This window comes from Schistocerca gregaria, chromosome 4 (genome assembly GCF_023897955.1).
Source record: "Schistocerca gregaria isolate iqSchGreg1 chromosome 4, iqSchGreg1.2, whole genome shotgun sequence".
NCBI lineage: Eukaryota > Metazoa > Arthropoda > Insecta > Orthoptera > Acrididae > Schistocerca > Schistocerca gregaria.
In genome coordinates, this window is record NC_064923.1 from 550,559,883 (window position 1) to 550,580,990 (window position 21,108).

Here is a 21,108-nt window from a genome sequence, read left to right on the forward strand (position 1 = left end):
GCAGATTAGTTGATTTTTCCGCACTCTGTCCTCCATAGTTCCGAATTTCCTATTGTATCATCTTTCTCGTTCGCGGACTCAGTTCGGGGTCTCACCCACCGAACGACTCACACCAGCTGTCAACTTCTACCAGTTTTTCTGCTGGGTCCTAAAATTGTCGGACTTGCGAGTCGAAAAGTCCCTGGGCAGCAGCAGAAGAGCAGCATGAGAACTCTCGCATTGTTCTTACACTGTTTGGTGTTACGGCACTTCTTACCCTGGATTGCGGGTTCCCTTGCGGCTTTCATGTCGGATGTTGGTTTGGAAGCTTGTCAGAATCCTTTCAAGTTGTTATCTGCATCCTGAGTTGTCGAGAAGGCTGCAACCCAACAACAATCCCACTTGTTTGCAATAGGAATGCCAGAAAGCCTTGGCTCAAGTGCCTCGGGCGTTCAGTGCTCGGTATTGGCTCCTTGCTCTCTGACACTGAACAGGATCATCCTTACGGAGCGAAGCAAACGCTCCAGTTACATAGTACTTGTCTGGATTTCAGGAGAAGTCTCACAACATCTAGGTGAGGCGTCAGTGGAACCCTCTTGTTCTGAGCTCCAGGCAGTGAAGTATAATACACGATCAAAACTGTTTGTATTGTTCTCGGTTGTCCAGTCGGGTGCAGTCGCTGTCGTAACGCGATATTTCGACAGCTTACCTTGCCGTCATCGTCAGGTGATACCTGTAGAATGAGCGGCTTTGCTACAGTCGCCCTCTTTTATACTCTTATTGCCCCTCGTCCCTTCCTCCACTACTGGCCGCAAGCTGTGACGGGAGGAGTGGTGGGAGGAGAGGGGGTGGGGAGAGGGAGACGTTGCTGCAGGAAGCTGGGCGTGAACCCTGGTGCGTCGGTACTCCTGTGGCCTGCGTCCGGTGCGGAAGTCGCTCTCGGCCGACGCTGAGATTTTAAGTGACTGAGTGCTGCGTTCCAGCTATGCCAAGAGTGCACCCAGTGTCTCCATTGATCAGCCCATCAGCCACTCGTATTTCAATAGCTTCCTTCAGAAAACAATCCCAAAACGATGAGGTCTACCTTAGCACTTCCGTTTCATCATACTTTATGGAGTCCCCTGTAGCCATGCAGTGTTCTGCAACTGCAGATTTTGTTGGTTGCTTAATTTTTGTGTGTCTTCTGTGTTCCTTGCATCTTTCTTCAATTGTCTCCCCGATATAACTCTTATCACATTTAGATGTAATATGGTAAACGCCTGGTTTACGGAGCCCCAAGTCATCTTTCACCATACCTGATAGGGAACGCGTTTCCTGAGATGGGCTTCCTGTACACACAGTGTCCTAATGTGCCGTTCGTTCTGCGCTTGACTGAAAGGTCCAAAAAAGGGGAGTTCTCCATTTCTCTTCCACCTCCATGTTCTGATACTGGGCTGCCAAAAGTTCAGATGCTGGAGAACTCCTGATGTCTTTCACTCCCAAGTGGCCACACCACAAAAGTGTCAACATATCTTAAAAAGAACGTAGGCTTCAGTGCAGCTGTTTCTAGAGTTTTCTCTTGGAGTCCTCCATAAACAAGTTTGTTTAAACTATTGACAGTGGACACCCCACACCATCCGTTTGTTCATAATAGTCACCCCTGACGAGAAAGAATGTTGTTGTGAACACAAATTCGAAGAGATTAGTCATTAACAACTTGAACTTCTCTCTCGCAAACTTGAGGGAATCACCGAGCAGCACTCTAGTGAAGAGGGATACCACACCAAAGCTCACCACAAGGTCCTGTTCACGGAGGCGTAGTTCTGACACCTGTTGAATGACATACACAAAGTACCTTGTATGGTGCTGACATTTACCCATGTAGGGGCTTAATACTTCCATTAGACGTTTGGCCAGCCGGTTTGGCCAGCCGGTACGTTGGTGTGCCTATGTTGCTTACAACAGGACGTAGAGGAACATCCCCCTTGTGAACCTTTGGTAAGCTATAGAGCCTTGATTCTGCTGCTCGTGGCCGAAGCTTATTGGCGATTTCCTTAGGGAAGGACTGGCGCAGAAGCTCAATAATCTTATTCATCACTCTGTCACTCTGTTGCCAGGTTTAAAGATACCGTTGTCAAACCACTTTATTAAAAAAAGAAACATAACATTATTAAGGATTTGCCATACTGTCTTATAATTGACAGTATATTCAAAAGACAAATTGAGAAGATAATATATAACAGAGTTTATAGCCATTGAATAAACAAAAACGTATTAGCAGCAATCAATTTTGCTTTCAAAAAGGAGTGTGAACAGAACAGATTATATTTATCATGACACTTGACATACTATAGTGAATAAATCAGTAATTATTAACAATGGGAATGTATTGCGACCTATCATGATGTCCTCATGCATTCATTAAAATAACGTGGAATAAGAGACACAGCAGGTTCGTGGTTTTTATCTTCTGTGGGCATCAGTTCCATGTTGCTCACATAGCAATAGGCACTCAGAACTTCAAATTATTGGACAAGGTGTACCACAGGATTCTATTTTTGGTACTCTGTTGTTTCTGATGAAGACAAATGAATTCCTGCCTGCATTGTCAGCAGATTATAGTTTTCACCCTTCTGCATATGATAAAAATACTGAAAATAATACTAGCAAAATATTTGAAAAATTAACAGTTTCTTCAAGACAAATGAACCATCTCTAAAATTTTGATAAGATTCAGTACCTACAGCTGAGTATTCCTCACAGGACTTTACAAGCTATAAAATAATCTATTCACACAATGATACATAGGAGGCAGAAAGTTTTTGAGAGTAATATAGAACTGGGAAATCTGCATCTTAGAATTAATTAATGAAACACCTTAGTTAGGCCACATGTGCTGCATTCTTTGAAACGTCCCCCTTAGAAAAATTAATGAATTACTGTGCTGGAACTGACACACAATGTTTTTAGCGGAACGCAATCTGACTTTTAATAATCCCTACAAAAGAATGGCCCTGACTAACAATAAGCTATACCTTTCATGAATCACTTACCTCACAAAAATCTTCATTACTCGAACTACTGCAATACAGCGAGCGCCAATACTGCCAGCTAAATAAAACATTCTAACTACTGAAGTCACTAACTACTGATAGGCATAGTTAGCAAATGAAAGATTCTGATAAAGAACAAACAATGTATTTACCTTAACAGTGTTCAATACTCATCAGTTCATGACATACAGTCTTACAAATTTACTGTCTCTGATGGACACACGTCCAGATCATCTGCTCTCAAAACTCCGCCATCTCTCTCCCCACATCCACCACTGCTGGCGGCTCAACTCCAACTGCGAAAAAGCTACGCGCTGTTCACATCTAACTGCCCACTACAATAGAGAATTTTTCAACAATGCAAACCAGACACAGACTGCACACAGCACAGCCAGTGATTTTCATACAGAGCGCTACTTGGCGTTTCCAATATAAAAACCTAAACAGCCTACTTACAACTTGGTTGTGATTTAAAAATGGAAAATTTGTTCGTTCTTTATATTTCAGTTTACCAACTACTTCCTGAATCATTGTCTAAGAAAAACGGTAGCGTAAGGGTGTTATAAGAATTAAATCTGGTGTTAATTCCAGAATAACAAGGACTCATCACTTAAAAAAAAAACTCGATGTCAAGCATAACTGCTTCTCTTTGTCAACACCAATTTTGCTCTTTTCTGAAAAAAAAACCACACACAAACAAAACAATCGTGTTTCATGTTGCTGAGTAATATTTCAAGAACTGAGTGCTATGCAACGATGGTGAAAATAAATGAAGCGTTTGTTTCTTCCACAAAGTAATTGGAATTTATTGCTTGTTAGCTTGGAAAGCCAGTGCGGAAAGGAAAGCAGTGGAACGAAAACCTTCAAACGACTGACGCGGCGCGACTTGTGTTGCAGAGTACCTGGAGGTCGTGACCGAGAGCATGCAGACGTTCGACTCGGAGTGCGTCTCTGCAGTGGCTGAAGCCACGCAGGAGTTCGAGCAGCTGCTGCAGAGCGACGGCGGCGTGTCCGCCATCAGCGAGCTGTTCGGGTGAGTTGGCCGCTTTACTGCCCATTCCAGCTAGTAGTAGCATTTGATTGCTTGCTGTTTGTGACTAACACACGTGGGTGTGATGCCTTGGAGAGATAAAGGAAAACGACGAAATGGACAGAGATGGAGGAGGGTGAAATGGACAGAGGAGAGAGCGGATAGACAGAGAAAGGAAAGAGGAGGACATGGACACAGAAAGGGGGAGGAAGAGTCAGGCAGAGACATAGGGGAGGAAGAGATGAACAGAGAAATAGGGAGGAGGTAATGAACAGAGAAAGAGGGAGGAGGTAATGGACAGAGAAAGGAAAGACGGGGAGATGGGATTAGGGTAAAGGAGCAGATGTGCACAGGAGGAGAACCTGATGGATAGTGACTTTTCATTCTTTTCCTCTGATAATACTACGGATTCGCTATGGAAAAACAGTTACCGAAACTAAATTTCGTCGAGTCAGGGCCTGAGATTCAGTAAAATTTACAATTCTCCCCCATCAAAAAGCCATTCACCTGACTGTTTTTTAGTCTTTGGAAAGATCAAATAAGAAAAGATTTTTAAAGAAGCATAATCAAATTTGAAACAAATATGTTAAAAATCTATGCGATTAGTACAACTCCAGCAAATCAGCTAGGAAAATCAGCAAGCATGGCTCACCTAGGTAAATCAAGACTGTTGCTTGAAACTCTGTAACAAATTGCATTCGGTTGATCTTTCCATTTCATCTGACAAGATTTTCGTCTTTGCATAGATCGGCAAGGTGTGGGTCAAGTGCACGTCCTCCAGAGCAGTTCTGACACTGATGAATCATGCAAGTTTCTCCATTTAAGTGGTGTTCACCGTCAAGCCAAACAAAAATGTATAGTCCTTGCCAATGGTGCAACTAGCAAGCATCAATTTGGTATTTTGGTGAACTGTGCAAGCACTCGCTGAGTGAACACCTGGGGAACCAAAGAAACACAATGTCTTGGCCCGAGTTTACGGAATTTTGAGAAATTGATTTCCTTGCGGTGCTTCACAAGAAGTAGGGATCGGTCGGTAGGACACGTTCTGAGGCATCAAGGGATCACCAATTTAATACTGGAGGGAAGCGTGGAGGGTAAAAATCGTAGAGGGGGACCAAGAGATGAATACACTCAGAAGATTCAGAAAGATGTAGGTTGCAGTAGTCATTCGGAGATGAAGAGGCTTGCACAATATAGAGAAGCAGGGAGAGCTGCAGAAAACCAGTATTTTGACTGAAGACCACAACAACAACAATGAAAAACAGACATGGCCGCTACTGCTGATCTAATTTACAGCTGAAAGTGAACTTGACGAGAATTATTAAAGTAAACAATGTTATTCCACAACGTTGGCACTGAAAACATCTTGTGCTCGATAAGGCACTTTTAGCTAGTTCTCTCGTCCGTACATCTTCCCATGCTTGGAATACATTAAGCATAGCAGTATGATAAGAATAAAAAGGATTTCCAGCCAGTTTACCATTCGTTCGTACATCTTCCCATTCTCGGAATGTATTTAGCACGGCAGTATGACCAGAATGCCACGGGCAAATGGTTTTTGTTGATACGTCAAAGGGCGATTTTCCATACCAACAATAAAATCGCTGGGAAAATACAGCTGTTGGAACATGTTTCTCTAACTGCATACGGAACTGTAGTAATATAAGTTCCTATACTTAAGAAATGAGGGTTGGTATGCTTTTAATTACCCACCTTCCTTATCTTGCAGTACAAAACACATGCCACTTCGATGAAATAACATGCTAAACATGAGTATACATGTTCATATAAGTCAAAGCGAAGTTTTTAAGCTGTCAGCTACCCATTTTCAAAGTCTCCCAATCATTATAGCGATTCCAGGTTAGGATAGAACTTTATATTACAGTGAAAAATGTTTGTCACCGTTCGCTGATAATGCTAACATACCTTTCAAACAGTGGAGACTACATGACATTTCGATGAAACAATGTACTGAACAGTAGCAACGTATTTCATGGATTATAATAAGCTATGGGCTATAAGGCGCCCTTAATTCTTAAGCAGTTTTAAATGACATTTTTAACCATTTTATTCATAGACCGCAAAACCATTTTAATAAAATTCCTAGTTCATAAAGCAGATCTGATCTCTAAAATCTCTGAAAATCGTCATCTGAATTTTTTCCCCTGCTTGTTGTTGTTGTTGTAGTACTTTGTCTTCTTGTTCTTCATCGACATCGTTGTCCTCTTAATGCATCAGACGATCTTCACTGCCATCGAGCGTGTTACTTATGCCGCACTTCCAGAACGATTTAACAAAAATCTCTCCTCTCACTCTAGACCACGACTGTTTCGTCCAGTGATACACTTGTTTGATAGGAGGTCGTTTTAAAGCTCCCTTAGGCATGAATTGATGTTGTAATTCATCCATCATCCTCTCTCATATATACTTTAGATGGTTTATGTGTCGAGGCATCAAGAGGTTACAATTGTGAAGTCTTCACGGAATAACGGCAAGCTCTGTATTGTGTGTGTATTTTACTGATGTATTACAGGTATGAAGTAACTGTAGTTAATCCTTTCTGTAAGTTTCTGGATAAATACTTTTTAACATGGCGCATAAAATTCAGATTGTTTGGATTCTTTTGAGCACAATGAAGACGGCTGCTTTCTGTTTACATTGTAATAGACTGATTTTAATGGCCACTAGAATACTAGTTTGTGTCTGAAGGATTAATTCTAGCTTTAATTGATTTAGAGGGGAAAGGAAGGTTGGAAAGGTGAGGGCGATGGCGTTGGGAGAAGAGGAAAAAGAGATTGGAGGGGGGGGGGGGGGGGCATGATGAAATCATGTGTTCAAGGTCAATGACCGTGTTGAAGCTCATTTCTGATCACAAATCGCCATTGCAGTCATACTCAAAATGTTTTCCGCAATACTTCACCCATTTTACATACCATCGTTCGCCGTTCGTGCTACGTGGCTTGTCGGCTATGGAATATCGTGTTTAACAGTTGAACATAGTTCATTTATTTCACTTCCAAGTTTTCGAATAAAACTGAAGAGGTATAGCGTCTGAAGACTTCCAGTTGGAGCTACGTCCATTCAGCCAAAGTCATTTTAAGGAAAGTGTAACTAGCAGAAGGAGGTGCTAGGCTCGATACTGCATTTCACACAGACACCCATTCATCCTCAAATGATATCTGTGAAGTCACTTGATGCTCGTGGTTATCTACATCAAGGAACTTTAATTTTTTCACTTGACAGCTATTTTATGTATAAATGTATGTGCTATCGCTCAATGTTTCTCATTTTATACTTGCCATACACTTCTTACAATATCATGTCTGTTCCGTAGAATGCACAAGTTTCAGTGTGTTGCAGTTTTCACAAACAGTACTACTGCGTTAACAGTGTTATTGAATACTTTCAACGGTTTATTACTCCATACGTATTCCTACCTTAATTCTCAAAGTGTTTGTTTATGATTCCATTAAAGTACATTATAACTAAGGGAATACACTCATATTCACACGGTGGAGGTGAAATCATTGACCTGTTAAATACGTCTACGGAACCCATGCTATTAGTGAAACTGTAAAACCTTGTATCTGTCTGTTTGTGTGTTTGAACACTTTAATCTCTTGAACTACTGGGAGAATTTTCATGGGGATTTACAGGTAACAAGAGTAGCTTAGGGCAACGCACAGGCTTTATTTATCAGAACTGAACCACGGATAATGAAAATAGATTTTTAGGTTTTATCTACACCCCTTATGTCTGTTTGAACATGCTGTTCTCGAAAACTACCTGACGAATTTTCTTTGAGTTGTTCCAAATAACATGAGCGTAGTTTGTGGCAGCATATAAGCTTTATTTCATTGGAACCGGAACACGGAAAAAATATTGTATTTGAAAGATTTATCTAAAATCGCATGCTCGGCTTTGTAGTTCTGATGTTTAATCATCACAACGCAGTACACCAAAGAATGAATGGATGGCTCCGTTTGTTTAGTAGTACACGAAAGAAACCATAGATGGTAGTTTTTGTCAACTCAGTGACAGGTGTATTTTCGGAACTTTGCGTCATGGACATAATTAAGCGAAGCACTCTTATTTTTACGAATACAATCGAACAGCGAATTTACTTGGCTAATACTGATTTCGCCTTGTATATTAGGAACTTAACGATTGCACTTTTCTTCTTTCGATAGGCTTTATTTATTTTTATTGCTTGTTAGAAAAAAGTGTGTATTAAGTTTGCTTTATGATTTGGGTGCCTATTCCTTATATTTTAATTTAGTTTCGTTTGACAAAAAAACTGAGTCTTTCTGGATACATCAGAGAGGCTATGCTGTCTAAAGAATACAATGAAGGCTGTGAGGCGATACTTGCTGCTGCTTGAGAACCTCGGGCTTTATCTCGCTATTTGTAAAATCGTTCCTCAAGTAAATGCGTGACGGAGACATTAATTATCTCGCTCCTTAGAACCCTTCATTCATAATGGCTTTAAGTTTTGTCTTCCGACGTAACATCATAAAAGCGGAAATTCTGGCGCAAAGCGGCATGGGAGAGCGAGATTTAAGATCTGAATCCTGCTTATTCCTAACAATTTACCATTTCCCTTTAAACAAGTATAATTGCAGGAGAGCTTATGTTATGCCACGGTCATAAACAAAGCACATGTCAGACGCTGCTTGTTGAGGGAGTGAACACTAGTGTCATTTGCTTTTCGCACAGCGAATTCTAGGTCGCACTCTCCATTTTAATGAAGCAAACAATGTCTTTGTTCATGTCCCGAATTGTACTACACTGCACAACAAAATAAAAGGATCACTTTTTCGAAACCCCATAACTGTCTTCCATTCCGATGCATAACTTTGAAATTCGGCTCAACTGTGCTTAAAACCTACCTCTGTAATAGTGCAAAATCGTGACGCCCTGTGACGTCACATTTCAGACACACCTCCGCTCAGAATCAATACGAAAAGGCCTCAACGGGTGGCAAAAAAGGCATGAATGAAACCACTCCTTGCATTGCGGCTTTGATTAATACAAATTTCGTGGTCGAAAACGAAAGTTCACAGTGCAGTGAGCGACAGGACGACGTTATTCAGGGTACCCGACGCTGCTGCCGCCCTCTTGGGCGTGTCAAACCTACTCTAAGAACACTGTGGGGCTGTTACCCCGTTGAAAGTGATCTCACGCCTTTGGAATGTAACGTGACCGCAATTCTTTCTCAGGTATACATAGTGGAACCACTAAGGAATGTTCAAAACCATTCGTCGAAATATGCACGTGATCCAAAGTAGCGAAGGGCGTTTCTGGTTTTCCAATCTTCCTGTTTCGCGCCCTCCTGAGGAGTAATCGCTGGGATGTGCAACATTAAAATAAATGAGCATGAATGGAACGTCGAAGGGTCCCTTTAAGAACCCCCCCCCCCCCCCACCCCAGTTGGGCAACACCCTCGTTGCCACCCACAAACAATTGTAGAGCATGTTACAAATGCACAGTCATACTCAAAAGTATCCGAACGACCTGAATTGCATTTCGCCTGATTCGCATGGAACCGGCATAACGCAGCTGAATAGCAGAACCTCTAATCGCTCCTTGGTACAGTCGTTTGACTATTGAAAATTGGTCCAACAAGTCACCACTAGAAAACACTGCTCTGTATCGCAGTAACTCAAGATGTAAAGTAATACCTCGAAGCTACAAATATCAGGGAACACCTTATCACAGATAAGACTGTCCTTAAGGTTTGTAAGCTCACATTTATTACGATAAATGACATACCTGAAATGTTACCAATCTCATTATTACGACAGATAGGTAATGCACGTAGTAAGTTCGTTATATTCATGATTTCCTCTTTAAAGTAACATACCGAACATATTATTTAACACAAAATGACATTAAAAATTTAAGTTATTCACAAGCAGCTAGTTGAGAACATGTAGGAAATTGAAGTGACACGACGAACCGTCTCGTTCTGCATATGGATACAAACCCACGTCATGCAGACAAAGCAAGGATTTCGTGACTGACGGAAACTAACAGTTTCCTGATTAGGCATACAGAGAGTGACATACCTCGATTTCAGACAGTATCAGTTAGTAATTACATAACACAAACAATTTTAACAGACGCGAATTCCTACGCAGCATTTATTGTCCCTCTTAACGAACTACGAGAGATGTTAAATATTGCTTCTTCACAAGTAACTTACATGAAATGCAGTGAGGTAAAGCTTTGTGTTGGACAGGGATTCGAACCCAGAACCTAATCGGATTGATATCGAAACACAACCAGCTGTGACATATCGGATTTCCTTGCCAGTAGCTATATGTTTTAACTGAAATGACGAGAAGAAACATTAATTTTTTCCTTCCCAGGACTCCAAGCCGGCAACTATCGCTGTTATATTTTAGAGAAAAAGAACGTTAAATATGGGTTTGTTGCACTAGCAGCGACATGTGAGCATGTTTGAACTAGAAATAATATGACGAAGAGTTCAGTCCTCACTGGGAATAGAGCCCCACACATATCGTTGTTGACTACACACAAAGAGACGTCAGCTACCGAGTTTTTCTCCACCAGCAACTCGGAATAACATCTTGAACTTACAGTGATCTCGCAAATAGTTCTGTGTCCCACTGGGAGTAAAAAACGTCAGAAATCGTTAGTGTTGACAACGAATGAAAAAATCAAAATTATTATCCACCCTGCTGGTGTTCTCATGCTCATGCTAGAGCTTGATAATACACAATGAAATCTTTAGGTGTTCCCTGATATTTGTAGTATCGTTGTATTACTTTACATCATGAGTTACTGCGATACAGAGTAGTGTTTTCTAGTGGTGACTTGTTGCAACCATTTTCAATTGTCAAACGGCTGTACCAAGGAGCGATTAGACGACCTGCTAGACAGCTGCGTTATGCCGGTTGCATGTGAAACAGGCGAAATGCAATTCAGGTCTTTCGGATACTTTTGAGTATGACTGTACCTGCCAGAAGCTTTCACACACATTCAACCTTGCAGGTGCTCTAGTTCTGGGGCTCAGCCAACCCTTTCGACACACCTTTGATGCTGCTTCCCTACCTTCAGGCTCAAGAGTGGCTGCGAAGCTGAATCTGACAGGAAAAATTTCTAAAGGGCTTAACAACCGTGCGTGAGTGGCACTGCGGGTGTTGCCGAGCGCGGAAGTTTCAGAGGGACACTTTGTCGCTCTATTCATGCATCTGAATAATGACACATTTAAGAGACATATAAGAGGTCGAAATAAGGCTCATTAACTTGTGCACCAACTACTACTGCAGTAAAACATGTGAGCATTTGACACTCGTTACGACCTCTGCATTTCCTATAATTTTAAAAATAGTACTTGGCTACTGCAGACAACGGAAACTCGTCAATGAAGTAATTATCCTGCAAATTCAGGTGGTTAGATTTATTATTTGAGTCTCGCCTAACAATAGGGAAGCTGTAGTACATTAGAGGTCTCAAAATGTTATTCGGATAGAGAATACAAAACTTAAATAATCCAATCAAGTGAACAACTGACACTAAATAATTCAGAGCAGCGTTAGGAAAACTGTAGGCTACTAAAATAAAATGACTCCAGACACTGTGGGACTCACATTTAATCAAAAGACTGCAGGGAGGATGAATGAAGTTTCCGCATCTGAGAAACTCGCTACAGGTCGATAAATAAGACAAATATTTAACATAGATAACTGAGCTATCAAGATGCATAAGCAAGCGGGTTAAGTGTCTACTGCTCAGAAGACAGATTACACTACTGCCTGAGCGAACCTTATATTCTTTAAGTGCAATGACAGGGTACCAGTAAGCGCCAGATGATAGCCTAGAAGTGAAATCTCTCTGAGTTCACTCCTGAACTCCCATAACTCTCGAGCTCCACTTGGAGGGAAGGTTGAATGCTGTTGCCAATACGATAAACCAGTATGCTCCTTTTTCTACGAAAAAGCTAGGGAAAGCAGTCGAAATTTCCCAATCAGACCTTGTAGAGAACATTAACATTCATGGGGTTGGTACTCGTTTAGAACAGTCTTTTTTCATTGCGCTCTTCCTGTATACTTTTTACCGTCTACAGCTCTCTCTAGTACCATGTAAGCAATTCCGTGATGTCTTAACAGATTCCTTATCATCTGTCCCTTCTTATTGTCAGTGTTTCCCGTATATTGCTTACCTCGCAGATTTTATAGAGAATCTCCGCATTCCTTACCTCATCAGTCCATTTAATTTTCTACATTCTTCTGTAGCACCCAATGTCAAACGCATCGATTCTCTTCTTTTTCCGGTTTCCTCAAAGGTCACGTTTCACTATTATACAATAATGTGCTACAAACGCACATTCTCAGACATTTCATCCTCACATTAAGGCGTAAGTTTAGTACTAGGAGACTTCTCTTGGGCAGGAATGCCTCTTTTGCCAGTGCTAGTCTGCTTTTGATGTCTTTCTTGATCCGTCCGTCACGTGGTATTTTGCTACCTAGTAGGTCAATTCCTTAACTTCATTTACTTCGTGATCACCAATCCTGATCTTAAGGTTAACGCTGTTCTCATTTCTGCTATTTCTCATTACTTTCGTCTTTCTTTACTCTCAATCTATATTATGTACTCATTAGACTGTTCATTCCATTCAGCAGATCATGTAATTCTTCTTCACTTTCACTCAGGAGAGCAGTGTCATCAGCGAATCTTGTCACTAATAGCCTTTCACTTTGAATTTTAACCCCATTCTTGAACCATTCTTTTATTTCCATCGTTGGTTCTTCAATGTATAGACTGAACAACAGGGGCGAAAGATGACATTTACACCATTTTTAATCCGAGCACTTCTGTCTTGGTTTTCTAGTCTTACCATTCACTCTTGGCTCTTGTACATGTTGTATATTATCCGACCCTTCTTACAGCTTACCCCAGTTTTCATCAAAATTTTGAACATTTGCACCATTTGACAATGTCGAGATATGCTATGCACTTGTCTTGATTTTCCTTTAGTCTCGCTTCCATTATCAATCTTAACGTGAGAACTGACTCTCTGGTGCCTTTAGCTTTCCTAAAGCCAAACTGATCGTCATTTAATACATCCTCCATTTTCTTTTAAATTCTTTTGTGTATTATTCTTGTTGGATGCGTGAGCTGTTAAGCTAATTGTGTGGTAATTCTCGCACTGTTGACTTGTCACTCTTTGGAATTGTGTGGATTACGTATTACTGAGAGTCAAATGGTATATTGCCAGATTCATAGATTATACAGTCGAAAGTGAATAGTCGTTTTTGTTGCCACTTCCCTCAATGATTTTAGAAATTCTCGTGGAATGTTATGTAATCCATCTATCGTGTTAGATTTTAGTTCTTCCAGTGTTGTTTTAAATTTTGATTCTAACACTGGAGCGCTTGACAGTCATGTTGCCCACGTAAAAAATGTTTCAATTAAGTGTCATCAAATCGCCCCCCATCAGGTACACACACCTCCCTGAGTCAGTTCCCATTACACGAGTCCCTCATCCTGCCAGCTGACAACTGTGTCTCCCCTTCCTCTCTCCCCGAAAAATCTACTCGTCCCAACTATCAAGGACCAGAGACAAGCCTTAGAATACGTCATTTAATAAAATCGATGTAGGTTGCAGTAGTTAGGAAAATATGAAAATACTTTCACAAGACCGACTAGCGTGGAGAGTTGCGTCAAACCAGTCTTTGGACTGGAGATCACAACTACACATTTAACTGCTTGGAGGCATTGAGGTCCTCATCATACGCGTTTCCAGCACAGTGGAGAGAAATTAACTGTTGACCACTGACTGTGCAGGCTCTGCTCACCATTGGACGTGTCCCAAGAATACGACGTGGCGGGTCTGACCAGCTTCGCCGTTAACCTGTTCTCGGGGGCAGCGCAGTACAACTCGGTCTCCAGAATCGGAAGCAGCACTGTGGAGCAGTACTGCGAGGAGCTGAGGAGCGCCAGCGGGAACTCGGCGCTGGAGCGCCTCACCAACTTCTTGGGATTCGATGACGCGTCATCGTGCGTCGATCCCGACTACGAAGCTTCTATCGAGTACTACCAGAGCACTGAATGGAGCGCTGACATCAGTAAGTATTGTGTTTAATTGTGACATTCTAAAAGGAATGCTCTGTTTAGCGAGTTTTGTGTTCAATAAATTTTATTTTCAATCAGTTTCTAGGGCGAGATACAAGAGCAACTGCGAAAATAGAGAGAGCTGCGTAACATGTTAAAAAAAACCTCATTAACTAATGAAATATGAACGAAGTTGAAAGAAGTGCGAAGACAGCCGTGATATAAGCGGTAAATTAATGTGAAAGCGTCGTCTTACGTGTTGAGTGCTGAGTTTGTGCTACGTAAAATCAGTCAATAGAGCAAAGTATTCCGTCTGACTAATGGCTCACTGGTTATGATGGCACCGAAACGAAAGATAGTAGAGGGATATGAAGGCCAAAACACTAGATTCTGCCTTTCAAACCTGTTTCACCTGTGAGGTGGCAAGAGCGGTTCACGAGCGCTTCAGCTTAGACGGTGGAGTAAGTCAGCAGAAAGGTGTGCTGAGTTGCCGACGAAGTATTGTGTCAGAGCTGCCACAGCACATCAGACGACACTTACATTCGTTGTATTTAGCCTCAACAAAGATCGCAGAAGATAGACCGAAGAGTTATATTATATGGTTTTCCGCTAGCAAGTCTGCATTTGAAGGCAGAGCATGCTGTGGTGGCCATAAAGGCTATCTATCTCCAACTGATTTCATGGATACTGCAATGGTAAAAACAGTACAGACACAGCTGCAATATATGAAAATTGGAAATTTGTGGTAAGGTCTTATGGGACAAAATTGCTGAGGTCATCGGTTCCTAAGCTTACACACTGCTTAATCTAACTTAAACTAACTTACGCTAAGGATGACTCGCACACCCATGCCCGAGGGAGGACTCGAACCTCCGACGGGGGGGAGCCTCAGGGACCGTGACAAGATGCCCTAGACCGCGCGGCTACCCGGTGCGGCTTGCAAGGTAGGAAGTAGCACTACATCAAAGAGTACACTTAAACAGCCGAACACCATCGTGAAATAGTTCATTATTTAAAATTGATGGAAGTTGTAAATTTACAACAAACCCAGAAACTGTATATTTATGAACTGAATATAATTAGATTCACAGATGTAAACGATGCTTTTGAAGACTAATTGCTAACTTAATTGAAAATACATAGAATAAATCAAAACTGCCACTTTATCAAGTGATACATTATCACTAAAACAACCGTTAACTTCCCAACTCGTATTAGTTTTAGAAAATTACGTTAGTGAAAGTTATTTTTTTCTTCTTCTACATCAACATTTATACTCCGCAAGCCACCAAACGTTCTGTGGCGGAGGGCACTTTACGTGACCTCCCTTTCCTGTTCCACTCGCGTATGGTTCGCGGGAAGAACGACTGCCGGAAAGCCTCCGTGCCCACTCTAATCTCTCTAATTTTACATTCGTGATCTTCTCGGGAGGTATAAGTATGGGTAAGCAATATATTCGATACCTCATCCAGAAACGCAATCTCTCGAAACCTGGACAGCAAGCTACACCGCGATGCAGAGCGCCACTCTTGCAGAGTCTGCCATTTGAGTTTTCTAAACATTTCCGAAACGCTATCACGCGTACCAAATAACACTGCGACGAAACGCGCCGCTCTTCTTTGAATATTCTCTATCTCCTCCGTCAACCCGACCTGGTACGGATCCCACACTGATGAGCAATACTCAAGTATAGGTCGAACGAGTGTTTTGTAAGCCGCCGGCCGGAGTGGCCGAGCGGTTCTAGGCACTACATTCTGGAACCACGCGACCGCTACGGTCGCTGGTTCGAATCCTGCCCCAGACATAGATGTGTGTGATGTCCTTAGGTTAGTTAGGTTTAATTACTTCTAAGTTCTAGGGGACTGATGACCTCAGAAGTTAAGTCCCATAGTGCTCAGAGCCATTTTTTGTTTTGTTTTGTAAGCCACCTCCTTTGCTGATGGACTACATTTTCTAAGGACTCTCCCAATGAATCTCAACCTAGCACCTCCCTTACCAACAATTAATTTTATATGATCATTCCACTTCAAATCGTTCCGTACGCATATTCCCAGATATTTTGCAGAAGTAACTGCTACCAGTGTTTGTTCCGCAATCATATAATCATACAATAAAGGATCCTTATTTCTATGTATTCGCAGTATATTACATTCGTCTATGTTAAGGGTCAGTTGCCACTCCCTGCACCAAGTGCCTATCCGCTGCACAGCTTCCTCACTGTCAAACTAAAGCAGCTGAAAACCAAGAATACAGCATACAGCGTAAATCTCTTCCCCCTGAAAAGGTCATGAAAATCGTCATGTTTGGGCCACAGCCTCCAGTGCAGGACTAGAGAGAAACCAAGGGTCCTGGGCAGGGGACCTACCGCAAAAGGAGACATGGCCAATGCCAATGGCTCCGCCAGAGAGGAGGAAGGGTACTGAGCCTAAAGCATTGTCTGGTCCACCAGAAACGCTGGAGGCGAGAACATATCAACCAGAGACGGGAGACGGGAAGTGGAGGAGGAGGACAAGGCAGAGCAGAAGGAGGGCGAGTCAGAGTCCATGGGCCCCATATTGGGAGGCATGGAAGCAAGCTTAGCTGGGGCCTGAGGCTACTGGTGGATGGAGGTCGGATCACGGTGCGACACGGGCGGCAATAGGGAAGCACACTGTTGCAAGTGGTAGTCTACACCTTGAACAAATTTTCAACCAGCCCTGTGGACCGGTTGACTGGAGGACGACGGCAGTGATAACCCAGCAGGGTATAGGTGCAACTGGTTTGCGTGATAGGTCTGCATCCACCACGAACGACTGCTGACTCTTGCGGGCCACCACGACATCGAGCAGCCGGCCTTGCTGCCAGCCAGAGACTGGGCCAAAACGGCAGCCTCAGAGGGAAAACACGGCAGGCATTGGTGGTCCAGGGCGTGCGAATAAGGGTGCAAAAAATCCAGAAGTCCTGGGGCTGTCGCCCATGCTAATGCTCTGCTCGACTGAAGCTGTTGACTAACATTGCCCAGTATGTCGTCACTATCCTCGACAATGCATCAGCACGGGAAGAGGCAGACATGTTCTTCATTTCTGTCTCGAATGTACGCACAATGTGTTCCACCCTGAAGTTAGAAGACGGGTGGGGCGGGGCGGTAGCCTGATGCTGGATACCATTGTGAATGCAAAAGTGCTCAAACTCTTGTCACATAAATTGTAATTAGTTAAGATTCTCTGCTTTCTTCTTAGACTGAATGCAGGTTCAGAGTGTAAAGAGAAAAAAAGATATTCAAAGTTAGTATAAAAATTATGCCAATGGCGGATCAGTGTTACACTTGAAAGGTTGCGTCACTCCCACAAAAAGTTGCCAAACGGAACTAGCAGTACAGTGAATATTAATATAAATACGTGGACTGGTGTTGTGACAAAGTATCCAAACACATTTTGACTGAAATATGGTTCACTACATAAGAAATTATTCAGAGTTAGAGTGAACGATGCTTATATTACAAGAACAGGATGGTAAAAGACAAAAGCAAACAGCCAGGAATTTTCTAGCCGCCCTCGAAAAAATTTAAGGCCGCTCCCTCGTTTATTTTATGCAGTCAGCATAAATACACTCCTGGAAATTGAAATAAGACCACCGTGAATTCATTGTCCCAGGAAGGGGAAACTTTATTGACACATTCCAGGGGTCAGATACATCACGTGATCACACTGACAGAACCACAGGCACATAGACACAGGCAACAGAGCATGCACAATGTCGGCACTAGTACAGTGTATATCCACCTTGCGCAGCAATGCAGGCTGATATTCTCCCATGGAGACGATCGTAGAGATGCTAGATGTAGTCCTGTGGAACGGCTTGCCATGCCATTTCCACCTTGCGCCTCAGTTGGACCAGCGTTCGTGCTGGACGTGCAGACCGCGTGAGACGACGCTTCATCCAGTCCCAAACATGCTCAATTGGGGACAGATCCGGAGATCTTGCCGGCCAGGGTAGTTGACTTACACCTTCTAGAGCACGTTGGGTGGCATGCGGACGTGCATTGTCCTGTTGGAACAGCAAGTTCCCTTGCCGGTCTAGGAATGGTAGAACGATTGGTTCGATGACGATTTGGATGTACCGTGCACTATTCAGTGTCCCCTCGACGATCACCAGAGGTGTACGGCCAGTGTAGGAGATCGCTCCCCACACCATGATGCCGGGTGTTGGCCCTGTGTGCCTCGGTCGTATGCAGTCCTGATTGTGGCGCTCACCTGCACGGTGCCAAACACGCATACGACCATCATTGGCACCAAGGCAGAAGCGACTCTCATCGCTGAAGACGACACGACTCCATTCGTCCCTCCATTCACGCCTGTCGCGACACCACTGGAGGCGGGCTGCACGATGTTGGGGCGTGAGCGGAAGACGGCCTAACGGTGTGCGGGACCGTAGCCCAGCTTCATGGAGACGGTTGCGAATGGTCCTCGCCGATACCCCAGGAGCAACAGTGTCCCTAATTTGCTGGGAAGTGGCAGTGCGGTCCCCTACGGCACTGCGTAGGATCCTACGGTCTTGGCGTGCATCCGTGCGTCGCTGCGGTCCGGTCCCAGGTCGACGGGCACGTGCACCTTCCGCCGACCACTGGCGACAACATCGATGTACTGTGGAGACCTCACGCCCCACGTGTTGAGCAATTCGGCGGTACGTCCACCCGGCCTCCCGCATGCCCAATATACGCCCTCGCTCAAAGTCCGTCAACTGCACATACGGTTCACGTCCACGCTGTCGCGGCATGCTACCAGTGTTAAAGACTGCGATGGAGCTCCGTATGTCACGGCAAACCGGCTGACACTGACGGCGGCGGTGTACAAATGCTGCGCAGCTAGCGCCATTCGACGGCCAACACCGCGGTTCCTGGTGTGTGCGCTGTGCCGTGCGTGTGATCATTGCTTGTACAGCCCTCTCGCAGTGTCCGGAGCAAGTATGGTGGGTCTGACAGACCGGTGTCAATGTGTTCCTTTTTCCATTTCCAGGAGTGTATTAGCATACGGACTCTTTGGCCCTCACTCAAAATATCTATTATACTCGTATGTTCCTCTGCACAACCATACACAAAATTTTACACGAAAACGGTAGTTTTTAGTGAAGGTGTCATACAAGGTGCGCGAAAGTAAACACAACACACGGTAGGCGTGGTGGCTGACGACTGAGAACATAGCATCGGCACACGGGACGAGACGCATGGCGAGGTCCACGGTGGCTCAACTCGGCGTTAAAGCTTGCCCGCTCGATTTATTACTGCCCACAATTAAACGTTTTCGTTAGCGGATCTGCCCGTATCACGGCAGTTGTCCGCAGTATTTCGCCACGATAGCCAGTTCAGTTCATTCACAGCGATGTCCGCCGGCGGGGATACGAAAAACATTCATACTTAATACATGCTGTTGCTGTAGTCTTCAGTTTCATGCAGCTCTCCACTGCAAGTCTGTTCCGTGCAGGGCTCTTCATCTTCACACATCTCTTGCAAGCTACATCCGTTTGAACCCCCTACTCTATTCGAAACTCCCTCTACAGTTTTTACGCCCACACTTCCCTAACTCACCAAACTGACGATTCCCTGCTGCCTCAGGAGGTATCCTACCAATCGACCTTTTCTTTCCATTTGGTTGTGCCATAAACTCATTTCTTTCCGAATACGATTTAATACTTCCTCGTTAGTAATCCGATCTATCCATCTAATCTTCAGCATCCTATTGTAGCACTACATTTCAAATGCTCTATTCACTTTTTACCTCAAATGTTTATCATTCATGTTTAAACTCCGCGCATTATTACTTACAAACAAACACCTTCAGAAAATACTTCAGAGTATTTAAATTTATGTTTGGTGCAAACAAATTTCTCTTTTCCAAACTTCCGTTTGTTGACAATCCCAGGCAGCATTTTACATCCTCTCTAAATCAATTATTTTGCTCCCAAAATGATAAAATACATCTACTGTTTATAATGTCGTGTTTCGTAGTCTGATTCCCTCAGCACCGCCTGAGTTAATTCGACCACATTCTAATACCCCCCATTCATTTTTTAGATGCTCCTCTTGTAACGTCTTTGCAAGACGTTGCCCATTCCGGTAAATTGCTCCTCCTAGTCCTTTCTCCGTTTCTGATTGGATTACAGCGTCATCGGTAAACCACAAACTTTAATTACTTCCTAATTTGCTCAGTACATAGACTGAATAGCTGTTCCACTCTCTTCTCAGGTATTGCTTCCCTTTCACTTATAACTGCATTCTGGTTTTTGCTCAAGTTGTCAGTAGCCTTTCGCTTCCTGTATTTCAACCCTGCTACCATCAGAATTTCGAAAAGCGTATTCCAGTCAACATCGTTAAAAACACCCTCTGAATCCAGAAATGCCATAAACATTGATTTGACTTCTTTAACATGTCTTCTAAGATAATTCGTAGCGTAAATAACCTTTCCGATGTAGGCTTATAACAGTTCTTCCATTCTGTAAATAATTCATGTCAGTTTTTTACAACCATAACTTATTAAACCGATGTCCGCCGCAATAGCTGAGTGGTCAGCGTGACGGATTGGCGTCCTACGGGATAGGTCGGGGATTTTCTCCGCTCAGGGACTTCGTGTTGTGCTGTCTTCATCATCATTTCATTTCACCGATTAGCAACATATCAAAGATTAAAGTAGCATACAGAGAAAGCGGAAAAACGTCATCCGCTAAATAACAACGCGAACGGAAGTGGGTGTTGAGTGTCGTGTTAGACGGTTATTTAAGAGAATTTTGACGAAAATTAAGACGACAGCTGCAAAGGTCACTGCAGAACTGAATGTCGCTCTCACGACCCCTATCAGTACCAAAACAACACAAGGGAGATACGGGAGCAGAGAATTGCAGTGTGAACAGGAATTTCAAAATCGCTCACCAGTTATGCAAATGCCCGTAACAGGAATATGTGATGCCGAAGCTTTATAATCTGTACCTGGAGCAACGGAGGAAAGAAATTTCTAT

At 43.2% G+C, this 21,108-nt stretch overlaps 1 protein-coding gene across 1 annotated transcript in view; it reads left to right on the top strand.

Annotated features, from left to right (window-relative positions):
- Positions 1–21,108, top strand: part of LOC126267021 (putative serine protease K12H4.7) — a 66,700-nt gene that overhangs the window by 21,521 nt on the left and 24,071 nt on the right. Inside the window, exons 5-6 of the mRNA XM_049971794.1 lie at positions 3,909–4,044; positions 13,855–14,135. Coding sequence (XP_049827751.1) covers positions 3,909–4,044; positions 13,855–14,135 — 417 coding nt within the window. The remainder of the gene's footprint in view (positions 1–3,908; positions 4,045–13,854; positions 14,136–21,108) is intronic.